The sequence below is a fragment of the Mytilus californianus genome, unplaced genomic scaffold (genome assembly GCF_021869535.1).
Source record: "Mytilus californianus isolate M0D057914Y unplaced genomic scaffold, xbMytCali1.0.p SCAF_1, whole genome shotgun sequence".
NCBI classification, from domain to species: domain Eukaryota; kingdom Metazoa; phylum Mollusca; class Bivalvia; order Mytilida; family Mytilidae; genus Mytilus; species Mytilus californianus.
The window spans coordinates 132550152-132572590 of record NW_026262581.1 but is presented as its reverse complement, the minus strand read 5'-3'; the positions used below and the strand labels follow the sequence as shown (position 1 = coordinate 132572590).

The 22439-nt window shown below is 32.6% G+C and overlaps 1 protein-coding gene across 1 annotated transcript in view; it reads left to right on the top strand.

The window, feature by feature from the left end:
• Nucleotides 1-14465, top strand: part of LOC127734827 (YTH domain-containing protein 1-like) — a 36283-nt gene extending 21818 nt beyond the window's left edge. Inside the window, exons 7-17 of the mRNA XM_052244862.1 lie at nt 601-746; nt 1066-1120; nt 1639-1756; nt 2478-2562; nt 2977-3221; nt 9735-9809; nt 10302-10325; nt 12260-12305; nt 12496-12573; nt 12987-13106; nt 14021-14465. Coding sequence (XP_052100822.1) covers nt 601-746; nt 1066-1120; nt 1639-1756; nt 2478-2562; nt 2977-3221; nt 9735-9809; nt 10302-10325; nt 12260-12305; nt 12496-12573; nt 12987-13106; nt 14021-14179 — 1151 coding nt within the window. The 3' untranslated portion in view covers nt 14180-14465. The remainder of the gene's footprint in view (nt 1-600; nt 747-1065; nt 1121-1638; nt 1757-2477; nt 2563-2976; nt 3222-9734; nt 9810-10301; nt 10326-12259; nt 12306-12495; nt 12574-12986; nt 13107-14020) is intronic.
• The last annotated feature ends 7974 nt before the right edge of the window (nt 14466-22439 follow it).

The window sequence follows — 22439 nt, the reverse complement described above, 5'->3', positions numbered from 1 at the left end:
CAAACTCTTAACATCAACTTGCTGCAATTACAGCTGTAACTTATTTTATACCATCCACCTGATCATCTTGAGACCATGACATACATTACTTGCAACCACTAACCAGAAAACTAATACTTTCCAACAGCTATTCAGCTCTGGAATACAGCCAGCATCTGTTATAAGACTACAGTCTCTGGAAAATTTCGCTGGAGACATTGCAGAGATTCATCTTACTCCATAAGACAGTTCCAGATTTTTACCAGTGTGAACATGCACAGTACTGTTTTGAAAGCTCTACATATTCACCCTTTTGTATATACTGTGAATTTATTTATTTTTGTGAATAGGAAAAAATTGTATTTTGGTGGATGATTGAGGTGTTACTAATGTGTATTTTGTTGAACATTTATATTCAAGGTTCACCTATGCCGACAAAATCCATGAAAATTAGTACCTAAGGAATAACAAAAAGTAGCATGCTTCCTTTGCTTGTATAAGCACAAGTGGGATATTACTCAGTTAATAAAGTCTGCACTTTATTTGGATGAAATAGAAGAGTTGTCCTCATTATTTAAGTGATTGTTCTTCTATATTCTGAACTTTCTTTTTTTTTTGTAGGTGATTCCAAGCTGAAATATGTGTTCCGTAATGCAAGGTTCTTTCTCATTAAGAGTAACAATCATGAAAATGTTGCACTTGCAAAGGCCAAAGGGGTGTGGTCAACACCACCACAGAATGAAGGCAGATTGAACACAGCCTATAGGGTGAGCTAGAAAACAAATAATTTCACATTTTTCTGATTTAAACGTTCTTTGGAAGGTTATGTTTGATAAAAAGAAATGATGTTAAGATTTTAATACGATATCAAAATAAAATAAACGTATGCATATGGAATAAAAGTTGATTTTAAATCTAAGTAATTACATTATAAACTAGTAGATTTTATCTATGTTACTTTTTTATTAACATGAATAATTGAATGCATGTACATTATGTGCTGAAAATAATGACAATTTTTTGTTTTAATTTTGTACTGTGGTGAATAATTTGGTGTCATTGAAACAATTAGAATATCTTTTTCAGAACCATGACAATGTGATATTAATATTTTCTGTTAAAGAAAGTGGAAAATTTCAAGGTATTGTAGTTAATATAATAAAGTTAGGTTGAAACCATATTTACGAAGAAATTTATTCAGCTCATTCTTGAAGCTGTTACTTTCGTTGCTGCTGTGAAGATTGATTCTTCTGCTTAGAGATTAGAAACTAACCAGGTTTAGGGACTATTCCAGAAAAAAATAGGGGGTGATTTTGGAAGGCACTTAATATAACAATACATGGGTGATAGGATTCCTAACAGTTTTCACAGTACAAATACATTTATAAAACATGGTGAAAATGATTTGATTAAAATATAATTTTAAAGAAATTGTTATAGGAATTTAGTAATCTACTGTCATTGACTCATATTTAGCTGATTTAACCACCGAAAAATATGCCTATCTTTCTATAGAACTTCAATAATGCATCTAAATAAAAAATTGCTATATCGTGTGTTTTATTTTGTCCAACATACTTCAATGGAATAATACAAGATATTAAGCACACAACTCTCCCAATCTTTCCACCAGTGATTTAATCTTTTGACTATTTTCAGGTTATGCAAGAATAGCAGATGAATCCACTAAAGATCATCCACCAATCAGATGGGTTTTACCGCCTGGTTTAAGTGCTAGAGCACTTAGTGGGGTATTTAAACTTGACTGGATAAACAGGTTTGATATGTTAAACTTTGCTATATATATGTACACAGTACACAAGTATGTTAAACCTCACTTTGATAGAATTAATTGATTCTGGAAATTAATAGATAACCATTCAAAAATACATTATGATAAGTTTGATTAATGTAATTAGGAAACACTAACTTGGTGGATTTGTTAAAGCAGGAAGACCTAACTGCAACTAAACTCTAGTTAAAAGTTTATCATTTTCAGAATTATGATTGTAAACAAGTTAGCCTGAAAACAGGGCACCCCTTCTACAGCTTATTCTGATCAATTTTGAAATCCAATTAAAAAAAAAATGAAATTCCAGTGTAGGGCTGGCTTATTGCATCTGAATTTATTTGAATCTGAATGAGAGTGAATGAATGGATGAAAAAGGGTTGGAATTTGACTATTGTTGACAAATGGCATGAATCAGGTGAGCGATACTGGAATCCTTTTTATGTGTCTTATTATCGATGAAAAATGAAAAAAATATAAGGCTGTTCAGTTTAGACATACAGAATACCAATAGAAGGTACTTTCAAAATTAAGTAACCACCTAAAGAGGCAAATTAAAAATTTCACTTAAGTTTACACTGTTTTTGACACCCACCCTTAGTGGTGATTTCTGTGCCATCCCTGCGACCCATGTATGTTTTTTTTAACAGCCCTAAGAAAATGTTAAACAAATTCAAGGATGAACTTAAATATCATAGAAAATTTTCAGGAGAGAATTACCTTTCACTAAGACACAACATCTGCACAATGGTTGGAATGACAACAAACCTGTGAAAATTGGTCGTGACGGACAGGTATGCATTTATGTCTTCAAATTTCTGTTGGAATATTTAACAGATTTATACATTTATCCAAAAAAAATTGAAACTTTATTCATAGAATGTTCATTAGAAGTAAATTGATTTTTGATGTTATAATCTTAACTTGTAGAATTTTCATTTGATGTGCACTAATTTATGATTAAACTACATCAAAAGAATAAGGAAAATTGTTCCAATGCAAGATGATTTGTACAATATATAAATGAAAACAATGAAGCAGTGTTTTAAGCCTGAAAACATCTAGCCAATGTACCTTGTTACCAGTTAAAGTAATTGCTAATACCAAAAGAACCGAGTGTAAGATTAGTTTTAATTGTTCAGGTTCTATATATGTTTGTGTAGAACAAAATCAATATTATTAATTCATTGAAGAATTTTACTTTTTAGGATATTGAGCCAAAATGTGGAGAAATGTTGTGTAAACTTTTCCCAGCAGATGATAATGTAGACTTGAGTTCCATTGTGCGGAAAGCTCGTAAAAGGCATTCTGTACGGAGAGCTAATGGAAGTGGAGGAGGTGGTGGAGAGGGAGGAGGAGGAGGTGGTGGTGGAGGAGTTGTTATTGAACGAAGAAGAGAAAATTTCCGTGGAAGAGATTTCCGCGGTCGGTTTGGACGTGGTGATTTCTTTAGGTTAGCCTTCAACATGTGTAATTCTAAAGGAATAACTTGAACATTGTATTATATTACACGTGACCACAACATGTAAAACCAAGCTGCTCACCAGAAATCTTACATGGTGACAAAACTTTGTCCTATTCTTGGTCCAAAAAAATGGAAAGAAACATAGAGGGTGATACTTCTGAACATCCAAACTTCTTTAACTTTTTCAAAAACAAAAATAAATTCAAAAATTACTGTCTAAATTTGTAAATTTTATGTGGTAAGTATAGACTGTTGAACACTAACTGTCTAAAATCATTTGTATTTATTACTTTATTACTTTTGAAGATGTTCCAGGTCTTTTTAATCTTACAATATCAAGAAGAATCTTAGCAGGGACAAAAAAAGCTGTATAATGAAAAATGCGATGAAAATGTGCTAAATGGATTAAAATTGCCATATATTACGAACTTAATTTTCCGCAAACAACTTCTTCAATGAAGACCATTCCAGGACTGAATTCTCTTCTTTTGAAAATTTAAGGACTTAATTTCAGTTTGCAGTTTAAAGGACTATTTTAATAATAGTTGTGATTAAAGGACTAATAATCTATGGACTTAAATTCTATCAAATGGACTTGCTGTGTAAAAATGATATAATAGGTTTGTAGTGTGGTGCCCTATGGTAAATACAGGACTTAAATTTCTGTGTTTGGGTAAAACGAGCTTACTCATAACACTAAAGGAGATCACATGTTAAAAAGGACTTATTAAACTGTCCATATTTGTGGTCTGGTTTTGATATTAAGTGTGGATTTAATCTGAAGAATAGAGTAGCAAGTGAACATTTTACATATTAAATGACAATGTTAGTTATGTGGACACTTATTCCACAATAATATGGTGACAATAGCCATTAACTTCTTGTGTGGATTTGTGTACTACGGTATGTTATATTCAAGTAATCATTAGGTATGGGTAAAATGAGTTAATAGTTATATGTTAATTCAATTGGTCATTTGAACATGTCATGATTTTAATTTTGTGTTTTACTGAACCTGTAATATTGTATTATTTAGCTAACATCATATGTGTCACTGCCTCTGAAAATACTTTTTACAGGGAGTTAAGATTTACTTTTATATAGGATTAATTGAATTCCTGCAGATGATAAAGCATTTATTTCAAGTTTCAAGTGAAGCTTAATTTAGTAAACAAGTTAATGCCCTTTAAATGCAAATATTAGTTTCTTATAAACTTCTTTGGGAGGACCTTTTTAACTTGGGGAACATCATGCCATATAAGTATTTAGACTTTTTTATTTTTATAAGACGATTAGTGCCTCCTAATTTTTACAAGGAAAGATGGGCATCAAATAATTTTGGAGGTAGAGTTATCTCCCTTAATCACTCATATTTTCTATCTATTGACTAATTTCTCGTTTTTTTTTTCTGTTATTTTCAAAATACTGCCTATTTACAAGCCTATAGGGAGCAATTTTTGAAGGGCTTAAGTTGCAAACTTACTAAACATAGGCAGCATATTTCTTTGTTTGTAGTTCTTGAGATAAAGGAATTTTAATTAAAAAAAATATAAGCAAACCTGAAAAAATGTTATAACTTCCCAAACTTGAGAATTGTAGGGGTTTAAAAAAAATCTTGTATAAGCATAAGAGGCAATTATTGAAAGCTTAAAAACCAATTTACATTTTACCTTGACAGTCTGTCGTTGTGGTGTCTTTACACAGCTTGTCATGAATTGTTATTTGAAAACTCTGTAAATTGTTTGAAAATGTTTTATATAAATATATATAGTTTACCATTATGTACCAATGTTTATAGACTTCAGACTTTCATTATGTGGACAATTTAAAAATACAAAATGGTCATCATAATTGACTCCCTTGAAATCGTTGGCGAAAATGAAAACAACGTTGGTGAAAAATAACATCTTTAAAAATTTTTAGTCTTTTGGGATATAGTATTCCTTAAGGAAAAAAAAATGGTAATGTAAAAGAAATTTGTGATGGCTGTGACGTCACTTTTTGAAATAGAAACACAGGAAATATTTCTTATCCACAGTCATTAAAATACCTACAAAGCCTTTAGTCAGGTGAGAAATACAACCTTATTAGTTTATCCTTTAAAGTTTTTTATTGTAAAATTTTTTATTTAATGTTGATATGGTTAAGAAATTGTTGACAACCATTTAAAAGAGTATTTTGATAAGGCCTCTTTTCTTCAAGATGAGATAGGAAATGGGTCTTTTTGTTACAAAACTGGCATATCTGCATTCTTTTTCTGAGGTCAATTTAAGGAACAACTAAATACCTAGCACTTTATGTTTTCTAGGCCATAAAGCAGTTAAAAATGCAGCTGATTTGGTCAAATCTCACCAAAATATCAAATTTTTTACCTGTTTATTTGTTCTATTTCACTTTCATCCACTTGAAACACTTTTCGTCTTAAATAATGGACTGAAGTAAATCATTGGGGCTAAATAAGCTTATACTGTGCCTACTCATTTAATATGGTACTGAGCTACTTTTTTTGGTTTTGGGTTGTACATTTGAAAATTATAAATTTTAATAGGATATCATAAGTATTAAGCGAAACTTAAATGTTCATCATTTTCAATTGAACCCAACAGAGACATTGATGCATATCAGAGAGTGCTGCTGAAGTTGACTACTATAAGTTATGAGCACTGAAGTGGATGCATGTAGATCTTGCAGTAAGTTATGAACACTGAAATTGATGCTACAGGCTTAGATCTCATAGATCGCACTGTAAGTCATGAACCTTGAAGTTAATGCTTCAGACCTAAATCATGCAGATCTTACTGTATGCCATGAGTGCTGAAGATGATGCAACAGGCTAATTTCATGTAGATCTTACTGTAAGTCATGAGCTCTGAAATTGATGCTACAGACTGCAACCTTACTGTTAGTCAAGAATGCTGAAGTTGATGCTACAAGCTTAGGTCATGTAGATCTTACTGTAAGTCAAGAATGCTGAAGTTGATGCTACAGGTTTAGATCTTACTGTAAGTCATGAGCTCTGAAGTTGATGCTACAGACTGCAACCTTACTGTTAGTCAAGAATGCTGAAGTTGATGCTACAGGCTTAGGTCATGTAGATCTTACTGTAAGTCAAGAATGCTGAAGTTAATGCTACAGGTTTAGATCTTACTGCAAGTCATGAGTGCTAAAGTAAACAGTACAGACTTAGGTCATGTAGATCTTACTGTAAGTCATGATTGCTAAAGATGATGCTACAGGCTTAGGTCATGTAGATCTTACTGTAAGTCAAGAACTCTGAAGTTGATGCTACAGGTTTAGATTTTACTGTTAGTCATGAACACTTAATGGTACAGACTAAGGTCATGTAGATTTTACTGTTAGTCATGAACACTTAATGGTACGGACTAAGGTCATGAAGATTTTACTGTTAGTCATGAACACTTAATGGTACGGACTAAGGTCATGAAGATTATACTGTTAGTCATGAACACTTTATGGTACGGACTAAGGTCATGAAGATTTTACTGTAAGTCATGGTAGCTGAAGTTGATGCTTCAGGTTGAAATCTTACTGTAAGTCATGACATTTAAGATACAGGCTTAGGTCATGTAAATCTTACTGTAAGTCATGAGGACTGAAGGTTTAGATATTACTGTAAGTTTTGCTTGCTGAAGAATTAGATCTTACTGTAATAGTACAGACTTATATCATGAAGATTTTGCTGTAAGTCACGAGTGCTGAAGTTGATGCTCCAGGTTTAGATCTTACCGCTAGTCATGATTGTTGAAGTTGATCTTACAGGCTTAGGTCTTATAGATCTTACTGTTAGTCATGAACGCTGATTTTGATGCTGCAGGCTTAGATTTTACTGTAAATGATGATTTTTTAAGTTGATGTCCATACCACATTCATGTATCAAACAGCTGTCCACCAACCTTACTTTAGATATTGTAATATATATATAAGATGCCTTTTTTCAAGACTATAGTCTTTATTCTTTTATTCTGATTTATTAGAAGTTTTTCACCTGCAATTGTGTAATTATTTGAGGAGTTTTTCCTTTGTTCCAAGGTTTCGAAATTTAGTCCTTTTTTGTGAAATTTCCAACAGACTTTGTGTTATCAACTACAACAGTGTTCATCCCAGAAGGTCCCGTCATGCCTGTAGTATAATGAAAACCAATTGCTTAGAACCATAAAGACTACATTGATTCCTATTGGTCAATATAGACATTCTTTCTGCTATGAAATAACTAACATTTGATTTTTAACTTGTTTTAATTGGGAGATTCTCAACAAAGGCTCATCATTTCATGCTGCTTAGAGCCGTTGAACCTTTTATGAGGTGAAGGGTCATAATCTTTTTAGTGCTATATAAACTACTACTTGGTCAAACTTGATTTAATTTAGTATTTTTCAATCTAGTGGGGAAAAAGGGGATCACTTGTGGTAGGTTAATATAGTTGGTATGCAGTTGTTTAAGCATTCGAACATCTCATTTCCATGGAGATTTTATGACCACACCCCTTCAGTCATGCTATTGTATTGGCATCTGCACTTGATTCTATGGAGATTATGTGGTGTGCCCCCTTATCATTGGTCATTGACATTTAAACTTTTGCATAGCTCATGTTTAGGTCAGATTAAAAGGAATAATTGATGATAATTCAATGGTATTTGGTTTGCAGTTCTAATAGCATTGGCATTTCTTATTTCCACAGTTTATTTGGCAATTCACCTTTCGACATGGTTCATTGACTTTAAATATTTTTAAATATTGTGACATTTTTATTTCAACATTTGCATTGTACTATTGAAACTACATAAAGGCGACACATATCTTTGTGTCAAGTGTTCATTTTAAAAATTATTTTAAATGTCACGTACTGATTGGCTTTAAAGAAGAATTGTCTGATACACATACACTTACATTGTATTCATGAAATTTGGAAAATGGACTTGCATGTAAAAGTGACCTCACTATTACATGTACATTTCTACTTCATGGAAATTGTCTCCTGAATATTTTATATATATTTGAGAAAAATCTAGTCATTATTGCTGTCATGAAACCTCTTCAAAATCATTGATAAATATTAAGGTTTTTTTTATTATCAAAGTTGGATGCATTTTCTACCTTTCTATCATTTAATATATTTTTATATATAAATAAGAAGAAGTGGTATGAGTGCCTTTATCATGTTTATTATTCCCTTTAGTGTTGTAATTTATTTGTCCAATAAGACATAACAGTAAACTAACATAATTATTGGACAAACAAATTTCCATCTAGCATTGTAAATAAAATTATTGTCTGGTAGGTTGTTGAAGCTAATTTTCAGAATATCATTAAAACACTTTAAAATTCTGAAAAAAAAAAACATTTTTTATAAGGACAGACTAGTAAAAATAAAACAGAAATCCGAAAAAATTTAAAAAAGAGAAGGAATGATAAGGCCACTGTTTTCCCTAAAATTCTTTTTTTTTACAATTCTTTTTGGTAAGGCTGGGTCTCAAATTGAATTGTCCCAAAAGTTTGTAAAATATCCATTTAATTAAAAAAAGAAATCCTGTTCATAACATCAGAATGACATTTAAAATGCAATGATAGATGGTATCACCCTTTTAATTTATGAATAAAATCGATATTTTTTTGTCATTTAAGGGACCACATAATGGCTCTTGCCTGAATTCTATTTTTAAAGTCTTTTTTTTTTCTTGAATATGATGATAATATGTCTTAGTTTAACTTGAGGTATTAAAGAAAAGAAAATAATTTGACAAATAAAAAGTGTCATTTTTATACTAGGACGCTCCATTTCTATTGTTTGATTTTAACTAGATATTAAAATGTGGCATAAAATGTACACATATATTGCTGATACTTGGGGAAGCAAGTTTATGTCATTCTTTTGATAAATTATATTTCCAAACTTTATTGAATGTTCTTAGGTAGTTAAACTTTTATAAAGAAAGTATTGGTACAGTTTTCAAAAGGTTCAAAAGTTTCAAAATAATATTTTCCCAGCAATACACATTGTATATTTTGAGTTTAGAGGGTTCAGATAAAGTTAAATTACAGTAAAAATGTCAGACAGGAAAAGGTGAACAATAGCATGTGAGTGTTCAAATGACCAGTTGGTTTACCATTTATACCAATCATGTAATTTTCTATTTTGTTCTGTGTAAATTTAAGACTTTTGTTAAGCCTCATATTTCTTCACACAAAGTAAAAATGCAATCATGAGCAAATTAATATTATTTTTAGACTTCAGATTGGGGAGGTGGGTTTTTTTTGGAAAAAAATATATGATAGGACTTAGAAGTAATAACAAACATGATTTTTTTCAGAAAAAAATGTATACAGCAATCACAAATGGATATGTTTTGCCTCATGATTGCTACATTTCACTTTCAATCCTGAAAGCTTTGTTAATTTAAAAGTTTTTCGGATGTTATTTATTTTGAAAAAGTTTTCTGAATGTATATACATGTATGACATAAGACCTTTTTCCTGTTGCAGACGCAGGCGCATGGATGATTTTGAGGGACCAAGAAGAAAACGACCAAGAGGAGATTTTGATAGAGAGGGAGGTAGGTTTAAAGTCTTAAGTTATGATTGATTGATTGTTGGTTGCTAAACGTCAAGTGGCCTTAACACATGTTCTGAATTTGTGCACACAACTTTTACAGTGTCAAAGCTTGAAAGTCGTCCTGAACATGCATGAAAAATTTGCCACTGGAAGTTAAGCAACCAACAATCAATTAATCAAAGCTTGAGAAAATTAATATATCAAGTTTTATAGATTACAAATTTGTCAACACTGAAAATGAACGCAAGTAGATAAGATCGCAATAATGAGAAGTCCCATTCTGATATCTTATACTTATATCTGTACGCAGTTTTCCTAAAATCGCAATAATTAATCTCGCATTTTGGTCCATTATTCAAAAATGTAATAATAAATGCAATTTCTGAATTTACAGTATTATAATGAAAGTAAGAGCCTTGAGTAATATAATTCACAGTTCATACAATTGAAAATTCATAATTGTGACTAATTGACACATGTTTGAATATTACAGGTAGAATGTTTAGAGATCGACCTGACAGGTAAGTGAACCTATTACACTGCAACAATCTATGATTAATAAAAAGCACAACAATTAAACTATATAATGTAGTCTCAGTCAGATTCAGGTTGCAACAGAATAGCTCTTACAAGACAGGAGGCCAAAATTTCTGCAAAATTAGTAGTGGATTTCTCACTAGTAATTACATTGTTTACCTGTTCAAATTGTTTCTTGTGTTGTTACAGGTGTAAATTAGTTGCTTTGTCATTGATGTTTATCCCACCTCTTTTATTCATGTGGATAAATGCTAAAACTTGTTTTAGTCTGTATAAAGGAGAAGGTTCACAAGCCCTAAAAATCTATGAGATTTCAAACTTTCAATCAATATCAACAGAAAATATTTTGATATACTGTATTGATACAAAATTTAATTGTTTAACATTGTTTTTAGTTATGATGTCAACATTAAATTAGTTTAATGTACTTTTAAGTTGAATTATATATTCTATGACCAATTTGGACCTTTTCTGTATATCATATGGGCACCTCGCTGTCTTACAGGTGTAAGTAGTTGATCTTCAGTGGTCTTTAGCCTGTCAATACTGAGATTGTGAATTGGAAACCCACTCGATTTCCTTTCTTAATTGATTAATATTGCGAGGTAGTTGTTCTCTCCGAATACTGTGGCTTCCTCCACCATTAAAAAAGGACTGCCATGATATAGACAATAGTGCTTAAAGTGGCATTAAACAATGATCAATCAATCAATCTGTATCATATAATTTTGGGCACAAGTTCTGACTAAAATGTCGGGGTTTTTATATGACTGCAAAAATTTTAAAATTTTATGTCGTATATTGGTATTACGTTGTCGTCGTCGTCAGCGTCGTCCGAAGACAGATGGTTTCCGGATAATAACTTTAGTATAAGTAAATAGAAGTCAATAAAATTTTAACACAAGGTTTATAACCACTAAAGGAAGGTTGGGATTGGGGGGGGTTATGGTCCCAACTGTTAAGAATTAGGGGCCAAAAAAGTGGCCCAAATAAACATTTTTGTAGTTTCCAGACAATAACTTGTGTTAAAAGTGTATGAATTTCTCTGAAATTATACCACAAGTTTTCATACTACAAAGGGATGGTTAGGAATTGACTTTGGGGGTTATGGCTCAAACCATTTAGGAATTAGGGGCAAAAAAAGGGGAAAAACAAGGGTTTTTCTGGTTATAGGACAATTGAGACAATTTAAAAGCAGTGTAAGGGAGGTAGTCCAAATCAAAATCCAAATCAATTTAAATAACAATGTTAGATTACCTCCCTTACACTGCTTGTAAATTATGTATTCAGAAATGATGATTGTCTGAGATACTGACCATAACTTGAGGGAAAGAATTATTTTTTGGAATAAGGGAAAGGGGGAAGGTGAAAAAAATTGGAGGGGGACAATTTTTCTCATTTCAGATTTCAGAAATTAAAAGAAAATTTCTTCAAATATTTTTTTTTTGGGGGGTTAATATTCAACAGCATAGTGTATTGCACAAACGTAAAAAATTGAATAACCAATTTGAGGTTCTTTGACTACAATTATTCTGTGTCAGAAACCTATTATGTGTCAAAAAATTAATTACAATCCAAATTCAGACCTGTATCAAGCGTGAATATTGTGTCCATTTTGGCCCCAACTTTTCAGGGTTGGACATCTGCGGTTGTATCCAGCTGCGCTCAGCGAAGCAATTTATTTTTTTGGTGAGAATGTGACTTCCAAAATACAAATTTGTTTTGATAGACAATGGGGAAAAAAGTTTTACAAAAATAAAGCCTTGTCAATGTATATATCAGGAATTTAGTATAAAAAAAACCGAAATCCTGATGAATATCTTATTTTGAAAACACAGCCTTGTATAGTTCTTCTAGGTGAGTAGGTGTTATATATTGTGTGAATGTAGTGTGTTTAACATATTACACTGTGTTGTAGATCACCCAGATATGCAGGAGTAAGAAGAGATACATTTATAAATGGGGTAAGTAAAAAATTTTATTCATGTTCATCATTTTGAATATTGAGAAAATTATCTGCACAAGAAAAACACAAATCTTATATTTTTGATAAAGCCCTTGATTTCTGAGGAATTGTTTTAACACTAGTTATTTTTTTTTGATCGATAGACTTTAATGTTACAGGAATAAAAATGATTTTCTTGTGTGTTTCAGTCTTACAATGACTACATCAGAGAATTCCAGCATGCCAGACCACCCGTACCCCCAGGGATGCCACCTTATGGACCACCGGTTAGTATTTTCTTCTCAATTTGATATAGCCATTGTAATAAAGTGTTATATTACATTTCATGTTTATAAACAAATTACACCAACAAAATTATGAGAGAAAATAGTTTATAAACAAATTACACCAACAAAATTATGAGAGAAAATAAAACTGCATGTACTTGTAGTCTATATACTGACATGCATAAATTGCAAAAAACAGCTAATTAGGTAGATTTTAAAGAGTGAAAAAAACAGGCACATAAAGCACCATTTAATACCCGGTTTTATTGAAACTCTTTAACAAAGGAAAAAACACACCAAAGCATGTTTTAAATGTTCATCAAAATCAGGTCAAATGGGGTTACTAAAGGGGTTTCACTGCATTGAAGGAACTAAAGGATAACCAGCTTAAATCTGCAATGTTTACATTTTAGCCACCTGGGTTTGGTATGGAACCTATGCCACCTTATCATAATCCATATCATGAAAGACAAAGAGAATACATGCCAGTCCCAGAATATGCTCAGTCTGCATCACGGTCGGACAAACGATCTGTAAGTACTAAGTATGCCGTATAATAAGTGTTATATCCCTTTGAAAAGAACAAAAATCATGAGTCAAAGTGACTGGTTAATTGATAAAATGATAATTTTATGAAAAAGTCAGTGCATGATTGCCATACTATGACTGAAATGGTGCAATAATTATTGATGTAAATTATTATATTTAAATATGTTTGTGCAATAATTACATGGAGTTGAAAAATTAGCTTGAAATTTGGTAGCTTACATTAGAAAAAGTACTACAGTCTTTCAATCTGAAAACAAATCTAATTGGCCGAATGAGGAGAAAAATGTCAGCTTATGATCAAAGTTTAACTTTCAGTGATGATGTACAAATAGTCTATATAGTCATCTAATGATACATACTAACATGTCAAATATCCTATTTAAATGTCAAATACACTTATATAACAAAAGAAAAACAAACCTTGGCATGTAAACAGCTTGAATAGGAAAAGAAATTTTCAAAGATTTGATAAATCAATGATATTTGGTATGCAATTTAGATAAGTGATTATGTGACCCTATACCTTCAGTCGTGGTTCTTTGATTTGCAATGTTTTGAAAAGTTAACATGTTAAATTTTTTACATTTTAATATAAAGGAAACAAGTTTGATTAACCATAGTGCAAAAATCTGTTAAGTTGGAGGGACACATATATTGCAGGAATCTCCTAAATGTTTGTTATATCACCACAGACTTCGTAAGATTCAAGTTTTGGATATTAATCATGAATCATCTATCTCCAAAATTTGGCAAATATAACTGTCAATGAACCCTTTGGTGAGACATAATAATAAAAAGAGAACTATATTAACATTTATACTTAAGAAAGATTTAGTTTATAAAGAATACCATATTCCTAAGTTATGTCTAGAAGTTTATTGTCTTTTTTGCCTTTCAGTATGAAAGAGATGTAGATGATTTCTTAAGGAGAACTTCAGAACCAATGAGACGTAGGAGTCGTGAACGAGATCGTAGCAGGGAACGAGACCGTGAACGTGAACATGGAAGAGAAAGAGAACACAGACATCGCCACAGAGACAGGCGATCTTCACGATGATGATAATTGAATGAGAGGAATGTGAGGGCATTGTTATGAGAGGAAGGAGTGTGTTGCATTGGATGTGCATTAAAAATGGATAGCTGTCTTTCATCAGAATGAGTGATTTTAATAAGTGATGAAGAAAATCATTTGATGAACAAAAATGAAATGAAAGTGCTATCGATCTATTGTCATTTATTTTTAGCATTTGTGTAAATGTTTTTTATACATTTTAAATCTTTTTATTTTGTGTATTTATAGCAATTGTATGTGAATCATACACTAATAAATGTCATTTGTATAATCATTTGTTTTTCAATCTAAGCTTAGAGTAGTTATGAAAAATTAAGGTTACACACTGGGTTATGCTTTCTCAGAATTTGTATGATGTCTTTACTCAAAATCCATTCATTGCATCTGTACTGATTGAAATTTTAATCTGGGAAAACATGATTAAGTTGAGATTCTTAATGTGCCTGTCCCAAGTCATGAGCCTGTAATTCAATGGCTGTTGTTAGTTGATGTCTGCCGTGTTATACCCTCACTCTAAAAGTGGATGATGATGATAATGGATGGCTGTTAAACGTCCAGCAGCAAATTTAATGAATATTCAGGACGAGAACATGTTAATTTAATATCTACCCTGCATTGTGCTAAATCGTCACGTTGAGCCAGATAGATTTTTAACTTGCTAGTTCACAAGATAACAGTCCTCAGGAAGACGTTTCACCCTACCCAGACACATTATTCTGACTCTGAGGCTGACCAGTCTTTGCTTTTACTCCGTAATGCCGTGTGCTTAGGAGAGAAGTAGAAAATACTTATTTTTAAGTCTGTGGTTTGACCTGGCCAGGGTTCAAGTTTGAACCCACAACCTCCCACACTCGAGGGGAAAATGAGACCACCAAGGTGGTGTCTTAAAGTGGAGGCTATATTTACAATCACCTTGTACATCTGCCTGTTTGTCAAACAAATATATTTATCACACATTTTACTCAGAAATTACTAAACAGAAGGACTTCATATTAGGCCAGTAGCTTGACAGTGATATGTTGTAATGTGTATGCACTTCTTGGATCTGTCCAACACATACTTGTTGGCAGATGCTTTGAATATTCAAGATGTTGATTGAACTTTATTTTTTGCACACTTTTTCTGAAGTACTACTGAACAGAATGACTGCATATTTGGTCAGCAGCTTTGCAGTGATAAAATTAACGTGTGGGTGTTTTTATACGACCGCAAAAATTGAAAATTTTTTGGTCGTATATTGGTATGACGTTGGCGTCGTCGTCGTCGTCGTCGTCGTCCGAAGACACATTGGTTTTCGCACTCTAACTTTAGTTTAAGTGAATGGATCTCCATGAAATTTTACCATAAGGTTCAATACCACGAAAGGAAGGTGGGGATTGATTTTGGGGGTTATGGTACCAACAGTTAAGGAATTAGGGGCCAAAAAGGGGCCAAAAATAAGCATTTTTGTAACTTCCAGACAATAACTTGTGTGTAAGTATATGGATCTCTCTGACATTGTACCACAAGGTTCCATATCACAAAGGGAAGGCTGTAATTGATTTTGGGGGTAATTGCCTCAAAATTTTAGGAATTAGGGGCCAAAAAAGGGGCAAAAAACAAGCATTTTTCTAGTTTCATGACAATAACTTGTGTGTAAGTGTTTGGATATTTCTGAAATTGTACTACAAGGTTCCATATCACAAAGGGAAAGCTGGAATTGAGTTTGGGGGTAATTGCCCGAAACGTTTAGGAATTGGGGGCCAAAAAGGGGCCAAAAATAAGCATTTTTCTAGTTTCCAGACAATAACTTGTGTTCAAGTGTAGTGATCTCTCTGAAATTGTACTGCAAGGTACCATACCACAAAGGGAAGGCTGGGATTGAGTTTGGGGGTGATGAATCATAAGGGGGTTCAAAAAATTGTGGGGGGGGGGGGGGATTTTTTTTTTTCTTTTTTTTTCTTTTTTTTCTTTTTTTTTTCTTTTAAAATTTTCCATTTTAAGTTGGTTATTTCTGATTAATATTTAAAAGCAAATAATAATGATATGGTAGGAGATACACACCAAACAGGATGTGTAAATTATTATATAATAAGTATTGTGCAATAGCAAGAAATTTTCAATTGCACAGTATTGCACAATTGCAAGAAATCTTCAATTGCACAGTATTGCGCAATAGCAAGAAATCTTCAATTGCACAGTATTGCGCAATAGCAAGAAATATCCAATAGCACAATATTGCGCAATAGCAAGAAATTGTCAATTGTACAGTATTGCACAATAGCAAGAAATATTCAATTGCACAGTATTGTGCAAAAGAAGATACTTCGTATAAATTGCTTATTTCTTGATCAATTTCAATGGGGTTTTTTTCTTGAATTCTTGGGGTTCTTTAATATGCTGAATCTAACCGTGTATTAAGTTTTTGGATTTTGGGCCCCGTTTTTAAATTGGTCCACATTGAGGTCCAAAGGGTCCAAAATTTAACTTTGTTTGATTTCATCAAAAATTGAATTATTGGGGTTCTTTGATATGCCGAATCTAACCGTGTATTTAGATTCTTAATTTTTGGTTCCGTTTTCAAATTGGTCTACATTAAGGTCAAAAGGGTCCAAAATTAAACTTAGTTTGATTTTAACAAAAATTGAATTTTTAGGGTACTTTGATATGCTGAATCTAAACATGTATTTAGATTTTTGATTATGGGCCCAGTTTTCAAGTTGGTCCAAATCGGGGTCCAAAATTAAACTTTGTTTGATTTCAACAAAAATTGAATATATGAGGTTCTTTGATATGCTGAATCTAACCATGTATTTAGATTTTTGATTTTTGGGCCCCGTTATCAACTTTGTCCACATTGAGGTCAAAAGGGTCCAAAATTAAACTTTGTTTGATTTCATCAAAAATTGAATTCTTGGGGTTCTTTGATATGCTGAATCTAACCATGTATTTAGATTTTTTATTTGTGGACCCGCTATCAAATTGGTTCATATTGAGGTCAAAAGGGTCCAAAATTAAACTTTGTTTGATTTCATCAAAAATTGAATTATTGGGGTTCTTTGATATGCCAAATCTAACCGTGTATTTAGATTTTTAATTTTGGGTCCCGTTTTTAAATTGGTCCACATTAAGGTCCAAAGGGTCCAAAATTAAACTTAGTTTGATTTTAACAAAAATTGAATTATTGGGGTTCTTTGATATGCTGAATCTAAACATGTGTTTAGATTTTTGATTATGGGCCCAGTTTTCAAGTTGGTCCAAGTTGGGGTCCAAAATTAAACTTTGTTTGATTTCAACAAAAATTGAATATATGGGGTTCTTTGATATGCTGAATCTAAACATGTATTTAGATTTTAGATTTTTGGCCCAGTTTTCAAGTTGGTCCAAATTGGGGTCCAAAATTAAACTTTGTTTGATTTCAACAAAAATTGAATATATGGGGTTCTTTGATATGCTGAATCTTACCATGTATTTAGATTTTTTATTTGTGGGCCCGCTATCAAATTGGTTCATATTGAGGTCAAACGGGTCCAAAATTAAACTTTGTTTGATTTCATCAAAAATTTAATTATTGGGGTTCTTTGATATGCCAAATCTAACCGTGTATTTAGATTTTTAATTTTGGGTCCCGTTTTTTAAATTGGTCTACATTAAGGTCCAAAGGGTCCAAAATTAAACTTAGTTTGATTTTAACAAAAATTGAATTTTTGGGGTTCTTTGATATGCTGAATCTAAACATGTGTTTAGATTTTTGATTATGGGACCAGTTTTCAAGTTGTTCCAAGTTGGGTCCAAAATTAAACTTTGTTTGATTTCAACAAAAATTGAATATATGGGGTTCTTTGATATGCTGAATCTAAACATGTATTTAGATTTTAGATTTTTGGCCCAGTTTTCAAGTTGGTCCAAATTGGGGTCCAAAATTAAACTTTGTTTGATTTCAACAAAAATTGAATATATGGGGTTCTTTGATATGCTGAATCTTACCATGTATTTAGATTTTTTATTTTGTGGGCCTGCTATCAAATTGGTTCATATTGAGGTCAAACGGGTCCAAAATTAAACTTTGTTTGATTTCATCAAAAATTGAATTATTGGGGTTCTTTGATATGCCAAATCTAACCGTGTTTTTAGATTTTTAATTTTGGGTCCCGTTTTTTAAATTGGTCTACATTAAGGTCCAAAGGGTCCAAAATTAAACTTAGTTTGATTTTAACAAAAATTGAATTCTTGGGGTACTTTGATATGCTGAATCTAAACATGTGTTTAGATTTTTGATTATGGGACCAGTTTTCAAGTTTGTCCAAGTTGGGGTCCAAAATTAAACTTTGTTTGATTTCAACAAAAATTGAATATATGGGGTTCTTTGATATGCTGAATCTTACCATGTATTTTGATTTTGGACATTGGACCATAATAGGTAAATTAAAAAAATTGAAGTTCTTAGACCACATTCTTTCTGTGTCAGAAACCTATGCTGTGTCAAATATTTAATCACAATCCAAATTCAGAGCTGTATCAAGCTTGAATGTTGTGTCCATACTTGCCCCAACTGTTCAGGGTTCGACCTCTGCGGTCGTATCAAGCTGCGCCCAGCGAAGCATTTTATTTAGATCTGTAAGACTCATACATCTTGTTTTCCTATAGTTTGAATTAAAAGTGGGTGTTTTTCTTAGCACGTCAACATGAGTTACAGTTGTTTACATCCTCTTCTTTTGGTATCTGGTTGGTAGTTGTCTCATTGGCAATCATGCTACATATACCTGCGTCTTTTGGTATCTGGTTGGTAGTTGTCTCATTGGCAATCATGCTACATATACCTGTGTCTTTTGGTATCTGGTTGGTAGTTGTCTCATTGGCAATCATGCTACATATACCTGCGTCTTTTGGTATCTGGTTGGTAGTTGTCTCATTGGCAATCATGCTACATATACCTGTGTCTTTTGGTATCTGGTGGATAGTTGTCTCATTGGCAATCATGCTACATATACCTGTGTCTTATGTAATGCACTATAAAAAAACATGAAAATCTCTTCTTTTAAAATAAGAAACTTAATTTTTGTCATGCCTGTTAGTTTCATTTGTGATATAGTGATGCTAATTCCATAGGGGCTTCGGCAAAGACACAAACTTTTGTATAAAGCTTATTATTGTAGAAGGTAGAAGAACTGGATGCTTCATATCTTGTATACACATGCTTTATATTGTGAAGTTTTGGTTTCAGGGTTGTTAATCCTGCATTGGCCTAAGTTCAATTTATGAAGCTTCATATTTAGAAGGTAGAAGAGCTGGATAATTTTTATCTGGTCCACATATACCTTATGGTCTAAGTTCGTTTGTACTAGTACTTGATCTCATTTTCATGGTCCAGGGATATTAAAGTTCTGAGTAGCTCCATTTCTCTTATATTACTACTATAAGCAATAGGTCAACATTATAAATATAAGAACATGTGGTATGATTGCCAATGAGACAACTTTCCACCAGAGATCAAATGACGTAGAAGCTATTTGGTATATAGAATGATTGTAAGTTGTACATAATCATCTGACCTTGATCTCATTTTTATGGATCAGCGATAATGTAAAAGTTCTGTTAACATTATCAAAGTGACACATCTGCCAGTCTAACTTGATTAAACAAAAACCTGTAGCTGTGATTTGGTGGTGTCGTCTGATCCGTACAGTCTGTTCACATCAAAAGTTGACGGCACACCGTAGTTTCAGTTGCACAGTACCAAACATCTGATAAGCCAAGTGATACTACTTAATAGAACTTTTCATATATTTTCACTGGTGTAATAAGGCCAATTTGTTTTACAATCAGTGATGGTGATTGATATCTGCAAATATTGCTTACATTTGAGATGATTAGTTGTGAAAGTCTATTGAAAATCTCTACAGCAACTACTACCAGTATGCCAAAAAAAAAACTGTATGGGAATGATTAATCCATTATTTAACCAAATTAATTTGCAGCTGAACAGATTAATATCTAGTTACAGCACTGGGTCGATACCTCTGCTGGTGGACTATCAGTCCCCGAGGGTATCATCAGCCAAGTAGTCAGTACTTCGGTACTGGCATGATTTATAACAAACCTTTCTAAAATTGTCCGTTAATAAATTTTGAGATTGTTAGAAACTATGGTTCATCAACTCCCTCAGGCAAAGTTGACCTTAGATGGATTTGGCTATTTTTTAGGTCCTTTTTGGTTATATAGCTCTTCAACTGTTTCGGTTCTTATACATCCTTGGCTTTCAGATATTCGGCTTTGAGCGTTCCTGATGAAGGTAAATCCAGAAAAGCGCTTCGGACGCATGAAATTTATAACGTGTTGTTTTCATTTTTGTAGTTCCTTTGACCTTAGTTTGTCAGCTCTACATTGACATTACCGTATTATACACCCGTTTTCTTTACCATATTAGTCCACCTGTTTTACCTGTTGTCAGCCAGGGGCGTAGCTAGGCCAAAATGATGTGTACTCAATGCCAGAGAAGGAATATATACGGCGAGTGGGTAAATGGTGCAAAATCCTGCATTCTCGCGATTTCCTGGGACTTAAAATTACCTCACAGAAATCTTATTTTCATAAGTAACAGGTTAACTATTGAAAATAATTAAATTCGAAAAAATATTAATTAGAGAATAACAAACTTCTAATGTATAGTGGGTTGAGCTTGATTAGATATTATGTACAATTAAAATTTAAGTGCCACCACCATATGTTTCAATCGGCGTTTTGCATTTGCGCCGATCTGCATTTCATTTGCGCCGATTTTTTCTTTCATTTGCGCCGATTTTTTTTTTTCATTTGCGCCGATTTTTTTACAGGTAATTTACAGGTAAATTACTGTACAGGTAAATACAGGTGAATGTTATTTTTCATTTAACATTATAGACCTCTTCCGTTCGCCATTTGGAATTTTGGGTCCTCAATGCTCTTCAACTTTGTACTTGTTTGGCTATATACATATTTTGATCTGAGCGTCACTGATGAGTCTTATGTAGACGAAACGCGCGTCTGGCGTATTAAATTATAAGCCTGGTACCTTTGATAACTATTGTACAAATGTTATGAATTGTCAATCATAACATGTATATAACTGTTGTCCTCTGCTCACCACGGGGAGTTGGAAGTAGGATTTTGAGCAGGATAAGTCGATTTAAAAGCACTATGTTCACATACTTTAAAAAACCTAAGATAAAAGCACTCCGTTTTTACTCTGTTTATACTAAAATGACGAATTAAAAATCTATTTACAACATTAAAATCCATAAAAACGGAATACATTAAAATCATAAATCTGTTCTTGCCGAGTATTTATAGGCAACACATCTAATATATTCCTTTCTTGTGATTTCGTCTCTATATTTTTCGTAATTGTCAATAACGAAGTCCATCTTTTCTTTCTCTGGCTAACGTACAATGTACTGATGCGGGCATTTCTAGAGTTCGCATTTTAACATACGTAACGGCCTGGATTTTCTTAACTTAAACATAAGTGAACAACGTTTATAACCAGATTTTACCAATATACATTCAAGGTATAGTACATGTACAAATATTTACTCACCTGTGTTAAACTGTAAATGCAATTAGTAGCAAATACAAAATCGGCGCAAATGAAAAAATGAAATCGGTGCAAATGAAAGAATGAAAATTTTAAAAATCGGCGCAAATGTCATACGCCCGTTTCAATAGTTACCCAATCAGTCTCACCCACTATACGTTCAAAAATCCAAATTTCTAAGCCAACACCGTGCAACTTAAAGGGTTTTTTTTATTTGTGAAAATGCATAAATAAATATAATCACATTTTTCTATGTTTTATTTTATACGTGAACAAGCAGTCTTTCTTTCGTCTTTGAACCTGAAAATCAAGGACCATTTCCTTTCCTTTCTTTTACTGAAGATGTCCACAACCGTGTCAGTTCAAATTTGTTTTTATGGCCCCGCAACAAAGTTGTCGGGGCCATATAGTTTTACCTTTGTCCGTTATCCGTCATTCCGTCATTCCGTCATTCCGCAACAAACCATAATCGCATTTTGTTTCTAAACGCCTTCAGATATTGGGCTGATTGTTGGTATGTGATTTAACCATGATGAGTTACAGATCAAGTTTAAGTTTCGTTTCGCTCTGCTAATTTTTGCCGAAATTACGGGCTTTTGACTTTGATAAGTTGTTGAAAATCACAGTTATATGGACTTTTTTCTAAATGCCTTCAGATATTGGTATGTAAGTTAACCACGATGTGCTACAGAT